Raw genomic sequence first — 20,694 nt, 5'->3', positions numbered from 1 at the left:
AAATAAATCCTAAAGTATTGTGAGCAGGGACCAATCAAGTATTAGATTTAAAATTAAATCTTAGGCCTACGATTTAAAATTATTTTTCAAAATGTATTTTTACCTCTTCCTCTCCCCTTTTTTTTTCTTTTAATAGCGTGGCATTAGGCCGAATGCCGATTTTTTTTAATCGCGCAGAGTAGCCGTGCGTTGATTTTTTTCGCTATAGGGCCTATCTTCTGAAGATAGCATTTAGAATCTCATCCCTAGTCATTGCATCTTTCTACTCTAGAAGTAACGTTTTACATTTATTTGTCTAAATTTTTACTTCATCATGTAGCGGCGAATTTTTTCTTTCTAATACATCAGTCCCGATCAGAAAGTTCAAAGCCACATTACATATTCATCACTTTCCGCATCTGCCTGTTTCTCTATTTTTACCTCTTTTTCCTCCCGTTTTTAATAGCGGGCCGAATGACGATTTGTTTTAAAATCACGCAGAGTAGCCGTACGCGTTTTAGGATTTTTGTTCGTTATATGCCTATCTACTGAAGATAGCATTTAGAATCTAACCCTGATTCATTGCATCTTTCTACTCTGGAAGTAACGTTTTACATCATTTTCTCTACATTTAAAGCGATATCAGAAAAGATGTACACTCTAAATTTCAAGGGTTTAAAATAAATCCTATATTGTGAGCAGGGCCCAATCAAGTATTAGATTTAAAATTAAATCTTAGGCGGAGGCCTACGATTTAAAATTATTTTTCAAAATGTATTTTTACCTCTTCCTCTCCCCCTTTTTTTTTTTTTATTAGCGTGGCATTAGGCCGAATGCCGGTTTTTTTAATCGCGCAGAGTAGCCGTGCGTTGCTTTTTTTCCGCTATAGGGCCTATCTTCTGAAGATAGCATTTAGAATCTCATCCCTAGTCATTGCATCTTTCTACTCTAGAAGTAACGTTTTACATTTATTTGTCTAAATTTTACTTCATCATGTAGCGGCGAATTTTTTCTTTCTAATACATCAGTCCCGATCAGAAAGTTCAAAGCCACATTACATATTCATCACTTTCCGCATCTGCCTGTTTCTCTATTTTTACCTCTTCTTTCCTCCTGTTTTAATAGCGCGCCGAATGACGATTTGTTTTAAAATCAAGCAGAGTAGTCGTACGCGTTTTAGGATTTTTGTTCGTTATATGCCTATCTACTGAAGATAGCATTTAGAATCTAACCCTGATTCATTGCATCTTTCTACTCTGGAAGTAACGTTTTACATCATTTTCTCTAAATTTAAAGCGATATAAGAAAAAATGTACACTCTAAATTTCAAGGGTTTAAAATAAATCCTAAAGTATTGTGAGCAGGGACCAATAAGTATTAGATTTAAAATTAAATCTTAGGCCTACGATTTAAAATTATTTTTCAAAATGTATTTTTACCTCTTCCTCTCCCCCTTTTTTTTCTTTTTAATAGCGTGGCATTAGGCCGAATGCCGATTTTTTTAATCGCGCAGAGTAGCCGTGCGTTGCTTTTTTTCGCTATAGGGCCTATCTTCTAAAGATAGCATTTAGAATCTCATCCCTAGTCATTGCATCTTTCTACTCTAGAAGTAACGTTTTACATTTATTTGTCTAAATGTTTTACTTCATCATGTAGCGGCGAATTTTTTCTTTCTAATACATCAGTCCCGATCAGAAAGTTCAAAGCCACATTACATATTCATCACTTTCCGCATCTGCCTGTTTCTCTATTTTTACCTCTTTTTTCCTCCCGTTTTAATAGCGCGCCGAATGACGATTTGTTTTAAAATCACGCAGAGTAGCCGTACGCGTTTTAGGATTTTTGTTCGTAATATGCCTACCTACTGAAGATAGCATTTAGAATCTAACCCTGATTCATTGTATCTTTCTACTCTGGAAGTAACGTTTTACATCATATATCCCACTCTAAATTTCAAGGGTTTAAAATAAATCCTAAAGTATTGTGAGCAGGGACCAATCAAGTATTAGATTTAAAATTAAATCTTAGGCCTACGATTTAAAATTATTTTTCGAAATGTATTTTTAACTCTTCCTCTCCCTTTTTTTCTTTTTAATAGCGTGGCATTAGGCCGAATGCCGATTTTTTTAATCGCGCAGAGTAGCCGTGCGTTGATTTTTTTCGCTATAGGGCCTATCTTCTGAAGATAGCATTTAGAATCTCATCCCTAGTCATTGCATCTTTCTACTCTAGAAGTAACGTTTTACATTTATTTGTCTAAATTTTTACTTCATCATGTAGCGGCGAATTTTTTCTTTCTAATACATCAGTCCCGATCAGAAAGTTCAAAGCCACATTACATATTCATCACTTTCCGCATCTGCCTGTTTCTCTATTTTTACCTCTTTTTCCTCCCGTTTTTTAATAGCGGGCCGAATGACGATTTGTTTTAAAATCACGCAGAGTAGCCGTACGCGTTTTAGGATTTTTGTTCGTTATATGCCTATCTACTGAAGATAGCATTTAGAATCTAACCCTGATTCATTGCATCTTTCTACTCTGGAAGTAACGTTTTACATCATTTTCTAAATTTAAAGCGATATCAGAAAAATGTACACTCTAAATTTCAAGGGTTTAAAATAAATCCTATATTGTGAGCAGGGCCCAATCAAGTATTAGATTTAAAATTAAATCTTAGGCGGAGGCCTACGATTTAAAATTATTTTTCAAAATGTATTTTTACCTCTTCCTCTCCCCCTTTTTTTCTTTTTAATAGCGTGGCATTAGGCCGAATGCCGGTTTTTTTAATCGCGCAGAGTAGCCGTGCGTTGATTTTTTTTCCGCTATAGGGCCTATCTTCTGAAGATAGCATTTAGAATCTCATCCCTAGTCATTGCATCTTTCTACTCTAGAAGTAACGTTTTACATTTATTTGTCTAAATTTTTACTTCATCATGTAGCGGCGAATTTTTTCTTTCTAATACATCAGTCCCGATCAGAAAGTTCAAAGCCACATTACATATTCATCACTTTCCGCATCTGCCTGTTTCTCTATTTTTACCTCTTCTTTCCCCCGTTTTTAATAGCGCGCCGAATGACGATTTGTTTTAAAATCAAGCAGAGTAGTCGTACGCGTTTTAGGATTTTTGTTCGTTATATGCCTATCTACTGAAGATAGCATTTAGAATCTAACCCTGATTCATTGCATCTTCCTACTCTGGAAGTAACGTTTTACATCATTTTCTCTAAATTTAAAGCGATATAAGAAAAAATGTACACTCTAAATTTCAAGGGTTTAAAATAAATCCTAAAGTATTGTGAGCAGGGACCAATAAGTATTAGATTTAAAATTAAATCTTAGGCCTACGATTTAAAATTATTTTTCAATATGTATTTTTACCTCTTCCTCTCCCCCTTTTTTTTCTTTTTAATAGCGTGGCATTAGGCCGAATGCCGATTTTTTTAATCGCGCAGAGTAGCCGTGCGTTGATTTTTTTCGCTATAGGGCCTATCTTCTGTGATCTGAAGATAGCATTTAGAATCTCATCCCTAGTCATTGCATCTTTCTACTCTAGAAGAAGTAACGTTTTACAGTTATTTGTCTAAATTTTTACTTCATCATGTAGCGGCGAATTTTTTTCTTTCTAATACATCAGTCCCGATCAGAAAGTTCAAAGCCACATTACATATTCATCACTTTCCGCATCTGCCTGTTTCTCTATTTTTACCTCTTTTTTCCTCCCGTTTTTAATAGCGCGCCGAATGACGACGATTTGTTTTAAAATCACGCAGAGTAGCCGTACGCGTTTTAGGATTTTTGTTCGTTATATGCCTATCTACTGAAGATAGCATTATTTTAGAATCTAACCCTGATTCATTGCATCTTTCTACTCTGGAAGTAACGTTTTACATCATTTTCTCTAAATTTAAAGCGATATAAGAAAAAATGTACACTCTAAATTTCAAGGGTTTAAAATAAATCCTAAAGTATTGTGAGCAGGGACCAATCAAGTATTAGATTTAAAATTAAATCTTAGGCGGAGGCCTACGATTTAAAATTATTTTTCAAAATGTATTTTTACCTCTTCCTTTCCCCCTTTTTTTTTCTTTTTAATAGCGTGGCATTAGGCCGAATGCCGATTTTTTTAATCGCGCAGAGTAGGCCTAGCCGTAGCCTGAATCCTTCTGGCCTCTAATGGCGGCGCCTTTTTTACCCACAATCCTTCACGTTGCCTCAATACAGCACAGTGGAGCGGCCGTGCGTGAGTATTAGAGGACTGGAGGATCGAGTCTAGCCTAGCCGTGCGTTGATTTTTTTCGCTATAGGGCCTATCTTCTGAAGATAGCATTTAGAATCTCATCCCAAGTCATTGCATCTTTCTACTCTAGAAGTAACGTTTTACATTTATTTGTCTAAATGTTTACTTCATCATGTAGCGGCGAATTTTTTCTTTCTAATACATCAGTCCCGATCAGAAAGTTCAAAGCCACATTACATATTCATCACTTTCCGCATCTGCCTGTTTCTCTATTTTTACCTCTTTTTCCTCCCGTTTTTAATAGCGTGCCGAATGACGATTTGTTTTAAAATCACGCAGAGTAGCCGTACTTGTTTTAGGATTTTTGTTCGTTATATGCCTATCTACTGAAGTATTTATGAATATTATCAATCATCCAGGTAGATCAAATAGTTGACTAAATTATAATTCTGTTCAACTGGACTTACTATTTATGATGGCTAAGGTATCACGTCATATCCATGTGACGTCACTTCTACCATCGTGACGTCACAGGTCAAGAATACAGAGCCAATTCAAGACCAGTCTGCCTGATGATGCGTCATGGATATGACGTGATACCGTAGCCATCATAAATAGTAAGTCCAGTTGAACAGAATTATAATTTAGCCAACTATCTACTGAAGATAGCATTTAGAATCTAACCCTGATTCATTGCATCTTTCTACTCTGGAAGTAACGTTTTACATCATTTTCTCTAAATTTAAAGCGATATAAGAAAAAATGTACACTCTAAATTTCAAGGGTTTAAAATAAATCCTAAAGTATTGTGAGCAGGGACCAATCAAGTATTAGATTTAAAATTAAATCTTAGGCCTACGATTTAAAATTATTTTTCAAAATGTATTTTGACCTCTTCCTCTCCCCCTTTTTTTCTTTTTAATAGCGTGGCATTAGGCCGAATGCCGGTTTTTTTAATCGCGCAGAGTAGCCGTGCGTTGATTTTTTTCGCTATAGGGCCTATCTTCTGAAGATAGCATTTTGAATCTCATCCCTAGTCATTGCATCTTTCTACTCTAGAAGTAACGTTTTACATTTATTTGTCTAAATATTTACTTCATCATGTAGCGGCGAATTTTTTCTTTCTAATACATCAGTCCCGATCAGAAAGTTCAAAGCCACATTACATATTCATCACTTTCCGCATCTGCCTGTTTCTCTATTTTTACCTCTTTTTTCCTCCCGTTTTTAGTAGCGCGCCGAATGATGATTTGTTTTAAAATCACGCAGAGTAGCCGTAGGCGTTTTAGGATTTTTGTTCGTTATATGCCTATCTACTGAAGAGAGCATTTAGAATCTAACCCTATTTTGGTTCAAATTCATCATTTTTTCAACTTCACTTTTTATTTCGGTCCAAATCAGTGTTTTAATCAAAATCAAGAAGTTTTCAGCTCTTTTCAAAATTGTTATTACTAGTACTAGTTCAAATTCGTTTTCAAACGGTCCAGTAAGATTTTTGTCTTGTCCAATAGCGATTTTTAAGGGCTCGGATAGCAATGTTTTCACATATTCTTGTGGGACCTGAGAGCACATCAGACATCAAATTGCATTTTGAACAAAGTGAATGTCCTGATCAAATAATTTTGATTTTTTGAAATTCGCGATATTATACAAATTTTATGGCAAATGATTAAAAATTGATATTATTTGAAATATATAAAAAATATAAAATTTTGATAATTTGCCATAAAATTTGTATTATATCACGAATTTCAAAAAATTATTTGATATCATCAGGATATTCTTTGTATTCAGAATTCGATTCGATATGCCTGATGTTCTCTCAGGTCCCACAACAAATAGGGCCTACTGTGCAAACATTGTCAATTCCTTAACTCCGTCCAAATCTGATTTGATCCAACTCCAGGGTCCAGACTGGGGACAACTCCCACTTTGGAGGTGATGTGTATTATAGGGCTGTTACGACCTCCACTTGCAAAGCAGGCCACTCCCAACAATTAAATCAATATATATAACAAAGCTTGCCTTCTCAGCCCTTAGATCGAGAGATAAAAAGAAATTTGGATTTTTTTCCCCAGTGATCCTGTTCCCTGCATTATTGTTTTTTTTTTCCTTCTTTTTTTCTTTCCCTCTCTCACTTTTGTTATGGCCACTTTCTCCCCAGGGGAGGGAGGCGGACCCCCCCTCCCCTCATAAAAAAATTGCCAAAGGCCAAAAAAGTCCCCTTCTTTGACCCCAAAAGTCCATTTGCAAGTGAAAAGTAGGTTTTTTATGCCTTTTGGTCAAAAGGTCTAAATTTTCTCTATATCGCCTCCAATCCAATTTTCCAAAATCAGCCTCCCCCAAAAAAAAAAAAAAAAATCTGGTACGGGTGACGGGTCTGCCTGGGCGAATGCCTTCACTTGGTTACGCAGTGGAGGAGAAATTAATGTACCTCAACAAACGAAAAAAGTTTCGTGTTAATATCGCCAAATATGGAAATCCCGTTAACCAATCAGTAGCTAATTCCTGTACGACGTGCTTGATAGGCGACGGGCTGTTATTGTCGACTGAATGCAAAATTTGGGTGTAGGAAAAAAACAATAATTGGCTATTTTTCGTGCAAATAATTGCAGTGAACAGTTATCACACGGTATCACATCAGTAGCAGTTAGGTGAGTATATTTTATACAATGTACACATCCGATATTATAATTCATACTGTAGTGATAGGTTGTACTAATGTTGTGTGTTTCAGATTAGATAATTAGGTAAGCTTACTATGACTATATAGCTAGTAATTAGGAAGATCGAACACAGACATAATTATTTGGACGTTTAAATGAGCCGGTTCTTTCATAGCAGATAATACCCAATGTTAAAAGTAAATGTCGTCACGTTCTCAGTTACTGGGACTAAAGCTTACTAGTACTCTAATTAGGTATCCCAGGCAAACCTTAGTTAAAGCCTTAATGTACGATCTTTTTAAATTTTTAGATTTTTCTTTTTTTCTTCTAAAATGATAATATGTAATCATTATGAAAGTTCCCAATACATTTGGACGCGCAAAACATTGGGAATTTGCAAAGAAACAACATCATAAACTTCACCTCTATCCCTCGAAACAACTCGCACGATTTTGATTAGGACAGCGAGTGCGGCCTCAGAGTTAGTCTCCCACGCGTTAGTTTGGTTACGTTCCTCCACATGTGGAGGGAGCGTAACTCAAGCTAGTTTTGTAGGAGACTACGGTTTATGATAGTGGTTTACATAAAGTCATAATCTAAAAATTATGACTTTATGTCGGACCAACAGAAAATCGTCCCGCTTTACTACAAATAGGACGAATTTGACAGTTTGCTCATAGATTTAAATTAGAACATGTGTAAGTATTACAAATATGCCAAAAAATCGGTTTTGAAAAAAATAAAGGTAAATTCTGAAAAAAGATCGTACATTATGACTTTAACACATTTGCTAGTCAGCCAAATTCGCCGACAATGTCAATGCATTACATAGAAATTTAAAACAACTGGCCGAAGAAGGAAACCTACATAAATATGTTTTCTATGCTTCACTTGACCCAAATATATGATTTTTTATGGTGACTGATAAGACAATCGCACATGGAATTTTAGAGGGATTTTGATAGCAGTTCCATTAAAAAAAGCTGCTATCATAATGAGACTAAGATCTAGAAACACCCCCGAAATGCCATTTTGGGGAATTTTGCTAACTGAATCTTTTTGATGAAAGTCAATCTTTGACAAGATGTAACTTTTTCTACGGAAAGTGCTATGAAAAAAAGGTTTTCAGTTTTGGCTTTGTTTACTCTTGAAGAGCTTTAATTTGATATATAAAATGATGCAGTTTGATGGCGAATTCACCTAACATACCTAATTTAATTTTACAACAAAACATGATGAACAAAACCCGGGGGGGGGGGGGTGGGAGCACCAGTTTGTCATTGATAAGGGGGTATCATGCGTGCCACGAAGTTTCAAATAGCACCCTAAACAAGTATTTACGAAGTCTGAAAATGCACCCCTAAACAAGTATGGCAAGTGCAATTTCATACCCTAATAACTAAATAAGTATTGACATTATTTTTGCCCCCATTAGAAGCAAGTAAATCAGTCATATTTTGACTCTAAAACCCTTCATGATAACTGGGAAAACACAAATTCAAAAGTTCATAATTTTTAACCTTTATTACATACTACATTTGTCTCAAAGGACCCTAAACACTGATTTATTGTACAAGGTATACCCTTTTTCTCAAAATGCCATGTTTTAAATACCCTATTCATGATACGTAAGTGCCTGATCAGTGCTGACCAAGCGCTAGTATAAATTAAATTAGTAAAATCTCACACATCGTAAAACTGGTGATCTTTTCTTTCGTTTTAGACCACCCGAGCTATATGGTTAAAATTAAGAATTCATCAAATTAAGGTTAATCATGTTTTTAACTATACAAACATACCTTTTCCTTGAACAAAATTTATTTTATTTTGTCCCAAAATTCACTTTTAAAACTAAAAGGGCATTTCATGATCCACAGCCTCATCCCCCCACTTTTTTTAAAAAAAATTGAGATTTTTATACCACTGGAAACCTCTGGCTATGTAATGTTTATGTACCAAAAATTTCTTGCAGATTAATTCGTTTAGCAAATATATCATCAAATTTGAATTTTGTTTTCCTTTTTAAAATTCATTTTATTTTGTTCCAACATTCACTTTTAAAAGGGCATTTCGTGATCCACAGCCTCATTCCCCCACTTTTTAAAAAAAAGAGTTGAGATTTTTATACCACTGGAAATCTCTGGCCAAGCAGGGATGCAAGTTTTTCTGCTTTTGCAGGAATTCCAGCTTTTTGTTACTCCAAATTTACGCACTTTTATTTATTTTCAGCCCATTTTGTGGCTTTATAGCACTAAGTTACACGCTTTTTCAGGCTTTTCCTGCAAAATCACTTCAGGCCACTTGCATCCCTGGCTATGTAATGTTTATGTACCAAAAATTTCTTGCAGATTAATTCGTTTAGCAAATATATCGTCAAATTTGAATTTCATTCGGTTCGAAATTACAACACTGGCCTATGGATCAGTGTAATACACATAATTATGTATAACTCACAAAGGCAATTTATAATCAGAATCAACTGAAATTTTGGGAATATTAGCTTTTTTAGTGGATATCTACTGAACAATTTCATAAAAAGAGGATGCTAGGATCACAAAATACTCCTTTAAGTTTTGATGATTTTGGGGTAGGCAAATCCAGTAGGGCCTAAAATTGTCAGTAACGATGTTGTTGATTTCTATAACAAAATCATATGAAGATCCACCAAATACGGTCAGAACCATCAGCAAAATTTAATTCTGCTCGCTTCCTCAAGTCCCAAATTGTTTTTATTTTTAGAACCTTTCTTGCTTTTTCTCAGTTTCCACCAGTTAGTGTCACTACGCAAGAAGCTTTAAAATTGATCTAGATTTGCATTATGGGTAGTTAATAATATCACTGTTTGTTTAAAGTCACTGGGTGGGCACTTATGTATGTAGATGCATATAGGCGGTTAATGGAACGAATACGGTGTACACTTTTTGTGGTATTTTTGCATTCAAATCTGACAAATAAGGACTTAGACGATTTTTAACCAAAGTAATACAGCACTACAAACATTTTCACTTTCAGTGTCTTAAAACCAGTTGCAATGGGCCAATCTGCATCGTCTGAAGGTGTTTTGTTGCAGCAGCAATATCAGAGTAGTCTGACGCTATTTACATCATATGAGCAGGGAGAAATCAAACAGATTTTTGACACAATTTGTAAGACTCCTGCAACTGAACTGGAATGTTCCCTTTCAGGATTTGAAAAAAGTCAGCTTCAGGTATGTGTGTAGTTATTTTGTTCAATTTTGCTTGGTGAAAGGTGGATTGTTCCATTCCACTTGCCTTTCTGACTTGTGGAATGGAACAATCCATCTTTGACCTCATGATTTAGAGATGCCAGTTTCTTGAATTTATTCAGTTTTCCAAATTTTTATAAATTAAAAAAAAAAAAAAGAATATAAGATTTTTTTAGCGATTGTTTTTCTTTTCTTTCTTTTCTTTTTCTTTTTCTTTTTTTTTTTGATTTGGAGAGCCCCTGGACCTAGAGCCAAGTGCACAATCATTTTTGGTTGATTTTTAATCAAAGATTACAATTTTGTATCTAAAAGTGAGCCGGCCATGAGGCGCTGCGCTCCGGTCGCTGTGCGACCTATGGCTTGAAATTGTCTGTGTTATGTCCATAATATTCACTGCCATCTATGATGATTATTTGTGACAATCACACTTATAAGAAGTTACATGCAATATACAAGATAAGCATATCGTGGTGGTACATGTAGTAATTGTTAAGAATTCAAACCCTATATTTATAATGTTTTTTATTCAATTATTTATTGATAATTTACATTTTCTTGAAATAGGGTTACATTGACGGCAAGCTACCAGACTCCACAACCAACCGACTTTATGATCTTCTCAAGTTGCTACAACTCTGTGGTGCTGTTAACAAACCAGATGATGTGCCCATATCCCATCATGCATTTGTTGTTGCCATGGCGATGTTGTTTAAGGGTACCCTGGATCAGCATTGTCATTTGATTCATTGTCTTGCCACTGAAAATAGGAATGGGGTGCCTGCAGTGGAATTGTCAAAGGTGAGACTTAAACAGGAAGCGCTGCTTGTCCAGTTCACCACAGAAGAACTTACTTACACCTGTTACTTTGATCACAGACAGAACATGGATAAATTTTAAAATAGAGGGGGTCATAAAATTTTTGTTGACCAAAATGTTGGGAGTTACAAGATGACCACGTATAGTGTGTTTATTTTATTCAAAAAGACTGATTTCAATACAATTTTAGCCTGTCTAGGGGGTAAGGTGTATCGTGGGGGGGGGGGAAGGGGGTCATAAAATTTTTGTTGCCAAATTGGGGGGTTGCCATTTTATTGATGCTGACTTTTTGGAAATTTGGGACTCCCCCTTCCGAAGAAAATTATAGCCCTCTAATAACGATAAAGCAATCAAATATTTACTATCTATGAGTGTAATTGTCAAAATATAATCACAAGGTGAAAGATGGAATGTTCCACTCCACAAGCCAGAATGGTGGTTAGAATGGAACAACACATCTTTCACCGAATGATTTTTCGACCATTACACAAATTTGTCAATATATTTGTTTTATATCACTTAAGTACATAAATGCTGTTGCATACAATTTAAGGTACTGGAAATATTTTTTTCATCAATATAACACTGTATTTTGCCATGACATGGTTATGATGAAGTTAAATGTACATTATCATAGTAGAATTGCACATTATCATAGCCATTTGTCAATCATCATGTGATATATTTTGATAATAATTTATGATAGTGTATCTTTACCATTTATCACTTATACCAGCTGTGCAGATACCACACTCTCCCCCAAATTATATATTTTAATGGTTAAAACATGTACATGTATGCTGAGGGGCCACTTGCATTTGGAGATAGATATCATGCGTATGCAAAAATGTGTGTCAAAAGGCTAGTTTTGACAGGACCTCAAACCAGGATTGATGAATTTTTTTTTTGATTTTTTTTAAATTAAAAAAAATCAGATTTTGTAAAAGTTAAATCAGACTTTTTTTTTTTGAATCAATTTTTTTGATATTTTTAATTCCAAGAACTGCTATACCCCATGATAAATTCAAAAGCGACCAGTGGAACGCTAGACATATTCGTAATATGCGCAATCCTATCAGGTATAAAAATTCAAAACGTTTTTACTTGTGAAAATTTCATAGAAAAAATTTGGCAAAAATCATGAGAAAAAGCAGTTGAATTCTGCACCTTGAAGATGAATTTATAGCAATAAGATAAAATGTCATCATAGAGGTATTGAATTGGATCCAAAAATTGTAGAAGCATACAGTCAATTTAAGATAGAAATTAACTTAATCAAAAATGGTAAAAAATAAAAACGTGATTTAAATCAATGATCAATCATGTGATTTAAGGTGGCTGTGTACTCTCAGACATGCATGTAGTAAAAGTGCAATAACTTTGTAATTATTCATAAGACATATAAAAGTATACATTTTTATAAAGGCAAGACATCAATAAATCTTAATATAAATACAGATTTGGGGTAAAAACAACAATTATGAAGAAAATCACAAAAAAGTGAGTTTTTGGCAATATTTGTTAGGTACATCATAACAAAAAAACACTCTTTCCAAAATATTTTATTTTGTTTTTAGCTCAATCTTGAGGCTCCATTCCAAAAACGGTTTTTTTATTTTTTGATATTGGCCTTAGTTTTTGAGATATTGACCATATAAGGCATCAAAATGAACTTTTTAAAATTCACAAACGCCTATTTGCACAAAATGATGCCTAAAATCGGAAATAGACCAAAATATAAAAAAATGAGAAAACCGTTTCTTGAGTCGATCATGCTCTTTACGATGATCATATTTGCTTACCTATAGATGCTGTATTTATTGAGTTATCGTGTACCTAAATCGTCATTTTACCGAGAAAATGAACATTGAAATAATGGCCGTTGAAGTTTAAAGTAGTCACATTTTGCCCTTTCATCGAATCTCACAGGAGAATGCGGCAGTTTTCGTTTTTCTACCTTATATTACGTGAACATCGGGTAAATCCACAGCCCGTTGAGAAGTTTGAGCGAAATCCATTCATAACTTGATATTCAAATCGAGGGAGAGCACTTGAAAAAACCCACATTTTATCAGCTAAAACGGAGCCATTTGACCACTTGAAATTAGTGTTTCCAAAGGATGCGCCACGCATGCAGATAAGCGTCGGCGTGTCGTAGCGATCTGTGCGTTAACAAATTGCGCGATCACGCAGCGCGATGCGTTGTTATTGCTTGTACCTCGCTGATACAACAAAGATTTTCTCTCTTTTAAAATTGCAAACACGAATGAAATAGTGAAATAAAATCCATAAAATAGCGCAGTTGGAGTTTATAAATCTGGATTTTCTTTCCTTGTATTTATAAAAACATAACAAAGTAACAAATATCAAAAAACCTCAATTTTGCGAAAGAAACAACGTCTTGAGTACACAGCCGCGTTAAATAGCAATTTAAATCAGTGATTTAAATCGGTGTGATTTAAATCAAACAACCCTGATTGCAACATGTATTTTATTACCTGTTTCAGTTTGTCAGTGGCATTTTGCAGCACTATGAAAAGGCTCTGCAAGTTTCAAATAGAATGAGCAACTGGAAACTAGAGTGTTCAGCAGAGAGTCAAGAGAAATTACTGAAATTTGCTGTGCATGATGCCATGTCAGTAGCAGGTAGGAGAATAATTAAGTCAAAAATATTGATTTGTGTATTGAGCTGTATCAAACTCAAAGACAATTAGGGGTGGTGTAATATTTATGTGTACCCCGTGGTGGTGAATTATAGAGGGGGGCAAATATTTTTGGCAGGCCAAAAGGGGGGGCAAGCATTTTTGGCAGGTCAAAGGGGGGTCAAGTGATTTTGGCTGGTCAAAAGGGGGGCAAGTGATTTTTGTCACAGATATTTTTGGCACCGTTTCTATATTACGCCCTAAAAAGGTGTAGGAAAACGTTCAAATATGCAAAATTTCCTGCTTGCTGTGATTTTTTCACAATTTAGGTTTGTTGCGAATTTGTGATGTTATTTATGCTTAAAATATTGTCTGATAGTTTCAGACCGGAATATAAGTGGCATCTTGTATTTTTAAGACATTTTTCAAGGTAATTCCTACAATCAAGATTGTCTATAATATTTTTAAAGGCCGATATCTCAATTTCCAATTTTATAATACCATAACGTACGAACTCAATATCTTCGCTTATGAATGTTCAATATCATTGGGGAAAACGGCGTTGTGGAGCAAAATATCTCTTTATTTAAGAGATGTAAAAACCTCAAAATTGATAACCTGCCCAAAAGTGTCTGTTTTTGACACGACACACCACATTTGGTCCTATAGTGCTATCATTGCCCAGTCAGGTACCAATGACAATTTCTATCACACCCCCGGAGATGTGATCAATTGTATCATGATTAATAATTAGCATTTGCATGGTGTTACTGGTTTTTTTTTCATTTAAATAAGAAATGAGAGCACTGTATATGTGTACATGTACAAATTGAAGCTTAAACATGCTCAAATCAAGAAATCGAAGAGCAATCAATCTGAAGGTGTTACAGACTCCTCTTCAAAAAAGAAAATCTTTATGTTAGTCATTAGGTTAAAGATCTGTTAGAAAAAATCAAAAGAGTATTTGGCTACTACAACATCTTTCTGTCTTCAAACCCATCAAACCCTTCATTAAGTACTTGGGCAGTCACAACACCAGTTTGGTACGGAGGGGACACAGTAATGGTCGGATGAAATCTGACCATCACTTGGCTCGTTGGATTTGTCTATAAGCTGTGGATCCTCTATGTCAAAATTTGACTGATGGGTTCTGTCCCCACTGACTACACCACTAATTATGCTGATATTTTCTCTTTTTTTATTCCATTTTCTCTAGATGGTGATAACAACAAGGTGTTTGATGAGTCAGAAATTGCTTCATGGCTTCAGAAGGAACCTTTCTTTCAGACTCTACTCATCAATATTTTCCACATCTGTTTCTCTCCTCCTGCAGAACAAAATGCTCAGGTTTGTATTTCAAGGGTACTAGGGCATAACCCCATGGGCACAACTGCAGCTGCCTGCCTTTCTTACAGAGCCTCTGATTGGTTAATTGCGTAATATGATCATCTGAGTAACCAATCAGAATTGAGCTTTTGGATCTATTAGCAAATTTTAAGCTTAATCCACTTTGACCCCTTGACTACTCTTACCATATCGCTGATTGGATCAATATGTGACATATATATACCCGCCTCCCTTTGTAACCAGTCAAGTTGAAGTGTTTTTAAAAGAATGAGAATAAAGGTATTGTTTTTAGCCGCTGTCGTGCATCTATCATCTCATATAACACGGGCGACATCATTAATTTTGGCGTAAAATAATGATGTCGCCCGTGTTATATGAGACGATAGATGCACTCCAGCGGTTAAAAACAATACCTTTATTCTCTAATTATATACATTGCATAGCTTATGTATTCAACTATGCAAGTAAATTGTATGCCTGTAAATTAAACAGTAAATAATCATATTATATCATTATTGCTTGTATATTACCTCACATCATGAACTGTAATATTATATATTACATTGCTTATGTATTCAAATTGTAATAATTATTACAAATTATGAATACATGATTTCGCTCATATTCTTGCAATTTACTTTAATTATTTCTTATTAATATATTTAACGAATTATTGTACTCAATGTTAATATTGTATATGATGTATATGTTATTGATTGATGAATAAACTTGAACTTGAACTTGATAATAAGTACAGAAAATTGAAATGGAAGAAATGCATTGTGGGTAGTGTAAGATATCCTCTCTTCTATCAGGATTTATGGTACCTATGTCTCAAATCACAAATATTCATTGTCAAATCAGTGCAAAGTAGGGTAGATATGAAAATGACAAGTTTTAGGAAAATTTTTGATTGACTTTCATAGGTTGTAAATAAATCATATGAGAAAAAATCTGTGCATTAATTTTCGCTTGAAAATATCATTTTTTCTTTGATATCTGAAATGTCATTTTTGGCTCCAAGCTTGCTTGACGAGCCATCGTTATCGCGCTAAGTGGACGGTGTATTTTGCTTCATTTTTTCGGCCACTTCCGATGGTGCTTTTTTATGCTAAGGTTATTTCTGTGTGCGATATGTGCTTTTAAAATTGAGTTCTAACTTTCTAAAAGTTATTTTTCAATCAATTGCACTCCATATTGGGTTGAAATGAGGTGGGAAAAGTAGTTATTTTATGAAAGAAAAGTCCGAAATCGTCATGAGAAACGAGCAATTTCAATCGCTTTGCTTGGTTCCCTGTGTGTGCTAGAGATTATTTTGGTCTGTATAATTTAAGTTGTGAGAAGATGACGGAAATAGACGGATTGCACTATTTTTCTTTGGCATGTCAAGTGCACCTGTTATCTGAACACGGACCGAAAAGTCAAGCAAGAAGTTCGTATTTCGTCACGCTCTTTGTAGATTTAATTGTTAGAATATAGTTAAAAACAGTAAATTAAACCATATTGTGGACATGATTCTGAGGAAAAATTATATTTTCAATGGATTTACCCTCTTCGCAAAAATTGAAAATTTTTCGTATTTTCTATAGCAAAAACAGTCTAAATAAATGATATTCCACTTTCCACAACAATTTTATACTTCAGAATATCAAAGATTAATATGTTTTCTCTGAAAAACAACATAGTTTTTAGGCCAGGACTTCTTAAGAAATTCAAGACCACGGTTTATTTGATCGATGTTACATCGACTGTGCCGACCAATCTCGCCATTTTTGACTGTTTATTTTGTTTTCACCACACAGGTCATGACTTTACGGCGTATTGATTGATCATGTTGATTCTGATTGGATGGTCCCAAGGTCATCACAGTTATGAATGAATAATTCATAAGGGGGTGGCAGAAATAGAAAAGTTGAAATAAAATGTACATATTAATTATTAAATTAAAATGTGACTGAAAGTAGTGGTTTCAGAAATCATTGATCATTTTGATTGAAAGTTGCCAAGTTTAATGTTTTGCTCTAGGCTGTGCAATATTAATCATGAGCTAAGTTTTTGAGAGAAATCAAAAGGAATGTCAAGCAATCAATGACAGCCGGGGGGGGGGGGGATCACTTAAAAAAAAAATTCCCCAATCAGAAAAAAGTTACAAAAAAAATAATAATAATTTGACCCGATTGCTTCCGGAAATTAGTAACAATTGTCGTATGGGCATGATACTGGGGTGGGTACAGTCAACATTTGGAGTCAAATTTTGGAAGGTCAATTCGGGGTCACCAGGGGTCATCTGAGGTCAAATTAGTAAAAACTATCGTATGGGTATGAAACTTGGTGGGTACCGTCAACATTTATAGCCAAATTTTGTGAAGGACATTTCGGGGTCACCAGAGGTCATCTGAGGTCAAGTTAGTAAAAACTGTCGGATGGACATGAAACTTGGTGGATACAGTCAACATTTGGAGTCAAATTTTTGGAAGGTCATTTCGGGGTCACCAGGGGTCATCTAAGGTCAAATTAGTAAAAACTGTCGGATGGGCATGAAACTTGGTAGCTACAGTCAACATTTGGAGTCAAATTTTTGGAAGGTCATTTCGGGGTCACCAGGGGTCATCTGAGGTCAAATTAGTAAAAACTGTCGTATGGGCATGAAACTTGGTGGGTGCAGTCAACATTTAAAGCTAAATTTTGGGAAGGTCATTTCGGGGTCACCATGGGTCATTTGAGGTCAAATTAGTAAAAACTGTCGTATGGGCATGAAACTTGGTGGGTGCAGTCAACATTTAAAGCCAAATTTTGGGAAGGTCATTTCGGGGTCACCATGGGTCATTTGAGGTCAAATTAGTAAAAACTGTCGTATGGGCATGAAACTTGGTGGGTACAGTCAACATGTAGAGCCAAATTTGGGGAAGGTCATTTAGGGGTCACCAGGGGTCATCTGAGGTCAAATTAGTAGAAACTGTCAAAAGGGCATGAAACTTGGTAGATACAATCAACATTTGGAGTCAAAATTTTTGAAAGCCATTTCAGGGTCACCAGGGGTCATCTGAGGTCAAATTAGTAAAAACTGTCGGATGGGCATGACATTTGGTGGGTACAGTCACCATTTAGAGCCCAATTTTTGGGAGGTAATTTCAGGGTCACCTGAGGTCATCGAGAGGTCAGTTGAGGTCAAATTAGTAAAAACTGTTATATGTGCTTGAAACATGTTAAGTACAGTCAACATTTAGAGTCAAATTTTTGGAAAGTCATTTCAGGGTCACCATGGGCCATCTGAGGTCAAATTAGTAACAATTGTTGTATGGGCATGAAACTTGGTGGGTACCAGAATGAACGTCTGCAGATCCGTCCGGATAACGCTTTTTCAATGGGAAATGAACTTTGCTGCTTGGATGATGTCACAATGAGGTTAGCATTTATTGCGTATTGAAAAGCGTGTTCCGACGGATCTGCACTCGACAGCCCTCGTACAGTCAACATTTGGAGTATAATTTGTGGAAGGTCATTTCGGGTCACCAGGGGTCATCTAAGGTCAAATTAGTAAAAACTTTTGAACGGGCATGAAACTTTGTGGATACAGTCAACATTTATAGCCAAATATTGGGAAGGTCATTTTGGGGTCACCAGGGGTCATCTGAGGTCAAATTATTAAAAACTGTCGTATGGGCATGAAACATGGTGATACCGTCAACATTTGGATGTAAATTTTTGGAAGGTCATTTTGGGGTCACCAGGGGTCATTTGAGGTCAAATTAATAACAACTGTCGGATGGGCATGAAACTTGGTGGGTACAGTCAACATTTGGAGTCAAATTTTGGAAGGTCATTTTGGGGTCCCTAGGGGTCATTTGAGGTCAAATTAGTAAAAACTGTCGGATGAGCATTAAACTTGGTGGGTACAGTCAACATTTGGAGTTAAATTTTGGGAAGGTCATTTCAGGGTCACCTGAGGTTATCCAGGGGTCATTTAAAGTCAAATTAGTAAAAACTGTTATATGGGCATGAAACATGGTAGGTACAGTCAACATTTAGAGCCAAATGTTTGGAAGGTCATTCCAGGGTCACCATGGGTCATCTGAGGTCAATTTAGTAACAGCTGTCATATGGGTGTGAAACTGTGAGTATAGTCAACATATTTTGGAGTCAAATTTGTGGAAGGTCATTTCGGGTCACCAGGGGTCATCTGAGGTCAAATTAGTAAAAACATTTGGACGGGCATGAAACTTGGTGGATGCAGTCAACATTTGCAGTCACATTTTTGGAAGGTCAATTCCAAGCAACCTCGCCCAAATTGTCAAAATTTAAAAATCAAGTCAAGTATGTGATTTTGGTCTCATATTGTAGCTAAAAAGCTATATTTTTTGAAAACGTACTTTTTTAGGAGGAAATTGTGTCCATTATTAAAAAACATCCTAATTTGCATAAATTTGCATATTCTTGACTGGTAAAAGCAGCAAAACTAAAAACACAGCAACTGCTCTGTACTGTAAAATTTTGGAAACAAATTATGCATGTGAATATAAAGTTTATAAGTAGCTCAAAATATAAACACCAGAAATTTTCAAATTTTATAACGTGTAGCTTCGTCAGCATTGTTTGAGTACCAATTTTACGATTAAAAGCATCATTCCGCAACGCAAAAGTATCATTTATTACCACTGCAATTTTAAAATAAGGTTGATTTTCATTGAAACTAGAATGCAAAGCAAATTTATTCATCCCTATCCAATGACCCAAAAATAATGTTCAAAAAGTCTAATTTGCGGCGGTAACGACCAATTAAAGTTGCATCATTTAGCGCAACGTCGCGGAATGATGCATAATTCATAATGTGCCCGTTTGAAAAAAAATATTCACAATTTTGGGTTAGAACTTTCTGAAATGCATTGCACAGAATTATCTTTACAGTAATTGATGTTTCAGCATTGCCTGAACCATTGTAAGTGACATAACTCCACAAAACCCTTGCATCATTCCATAACGCCATAAGGATTCATGGATTGCAAGGATTTTTTCTTTAAATTTACGATAAAATAAAAACAGTGATGATTATTTCTTGATAGATGGTGATAGTTGTTATGTTACATCCTATGGCTAACACCCAGTGTTAAATTTCACTTCCAAGAATTTTAGACTAGCAAAATGTTGACATAATTTTAGTTTCAAAATGTGACCATGCAACACAAGTTATCTGATTTAAAAAATCGGTGATAAATATTTTTAGATAAATATTGATATTTGTCAGCTAACATAAGTAGCCAAGTATATAAAACACAATTTACTCAAATTTATTGATCTATTTATTTTTATTTTCAAACATGGACTGCTTTTCATTTTCTATGGGATTTTACACACAGCATCATTCCATAGCGGTCCTTGCATCATTCCATAGCGTGACCTAGTGTCGGAAAATTTGGCATAAAGAGACGATGCCCAAATTTTTTAAAATCGATACTGACAATTGTCAGTTTACATCCTAAGCTTTAGATTAAGTGGCAAATTTAATATCTCAGATTACTAAACTCACAGAGTTTGTCAAAAATGTTTTAGTGCAAAAAATACTGGTCCCGTGCTCATCATTCCGCAACGTGAACTTTGCATATGCAAATTAGGAAATTAGGGTGGTTTGGAAAAGTTTCTCCTACCTTAATCATTCACTAACCAAAAATACTTTAACATTATGCTATTCACCTTGTGCTGTTAATACATATTTGGCTGCTGCATCAAAAAGAAATTCGTACAAAGGCAGTTTGCATCATTCCGCAACGCTTGGAATTGCCCAC

At 35.2% G+C, this 20,694-nt stretch overlaps 2 protein-coding genes across 2 annotated transcripts in view; both read left to right on the top strand.

Annotated features, from left to right (window-relative positions):
* The window catches only part of LOC140146264 (intraflagellar transport protein 20 homolog), a 225,158-nt gene that overhangs the window by 78,982 nt on the left and 125,482 nt on the right, over positions 1 to 20,694 (top strand). The window lies entirely within an intron of this gene.
* Positions 6,758 to 20,694, top strand: part of LOC140146257 (MTOR-associated protein MEAK7-like) — a 50,113-nt gene continuing 36,176 nt past the window's right edge. The window contains exons 1-5 of the mRNA XM_072168040.1: positions 6,758 to 6,871; positions 9,896 to 10,091; positions 10,674 to 10,907; positions 13,433 to 13,571; positions 14,784 to 14,914. Coding sequence (XP_072024141.1) covers positions 9,915 to 10,091; positions 10,674 to 10,907; positions 13,433 to 13,571; positions 14,784 to 14,914 — 681 coding nt within the window. The 5' untranslated portion in view covers positions 6,758 to 6,871; positions 9,896 to 9,914. The remainder of the gene's footprint in view (positions 6,872 to 9,895; positions 10,092 to 10,673; positions 10,908 to 13,432; positions 13,572 to 14,783; positions 14,915 to 20,694) is intronic.

The sequence above is a fragment of the Amphiura filiformis genome, chromosome 2 (genome assembly GCF_039555335.1).
Source record: "Amphiura filiformis chromosome 2, Afil_fr2py, whole genome shotgun sequence".
In the NCBI taxonomy this organism is placed as follows: Eukaryota; Metazoa; Echinodermata; class Ophiuroidea; order Amphilepidida; family Amphiuridae; genus Amphiura; species Amphiura filiformis.
This window is presented reverse-complemented; position numbering and strand designations above follow the sequence as displayed.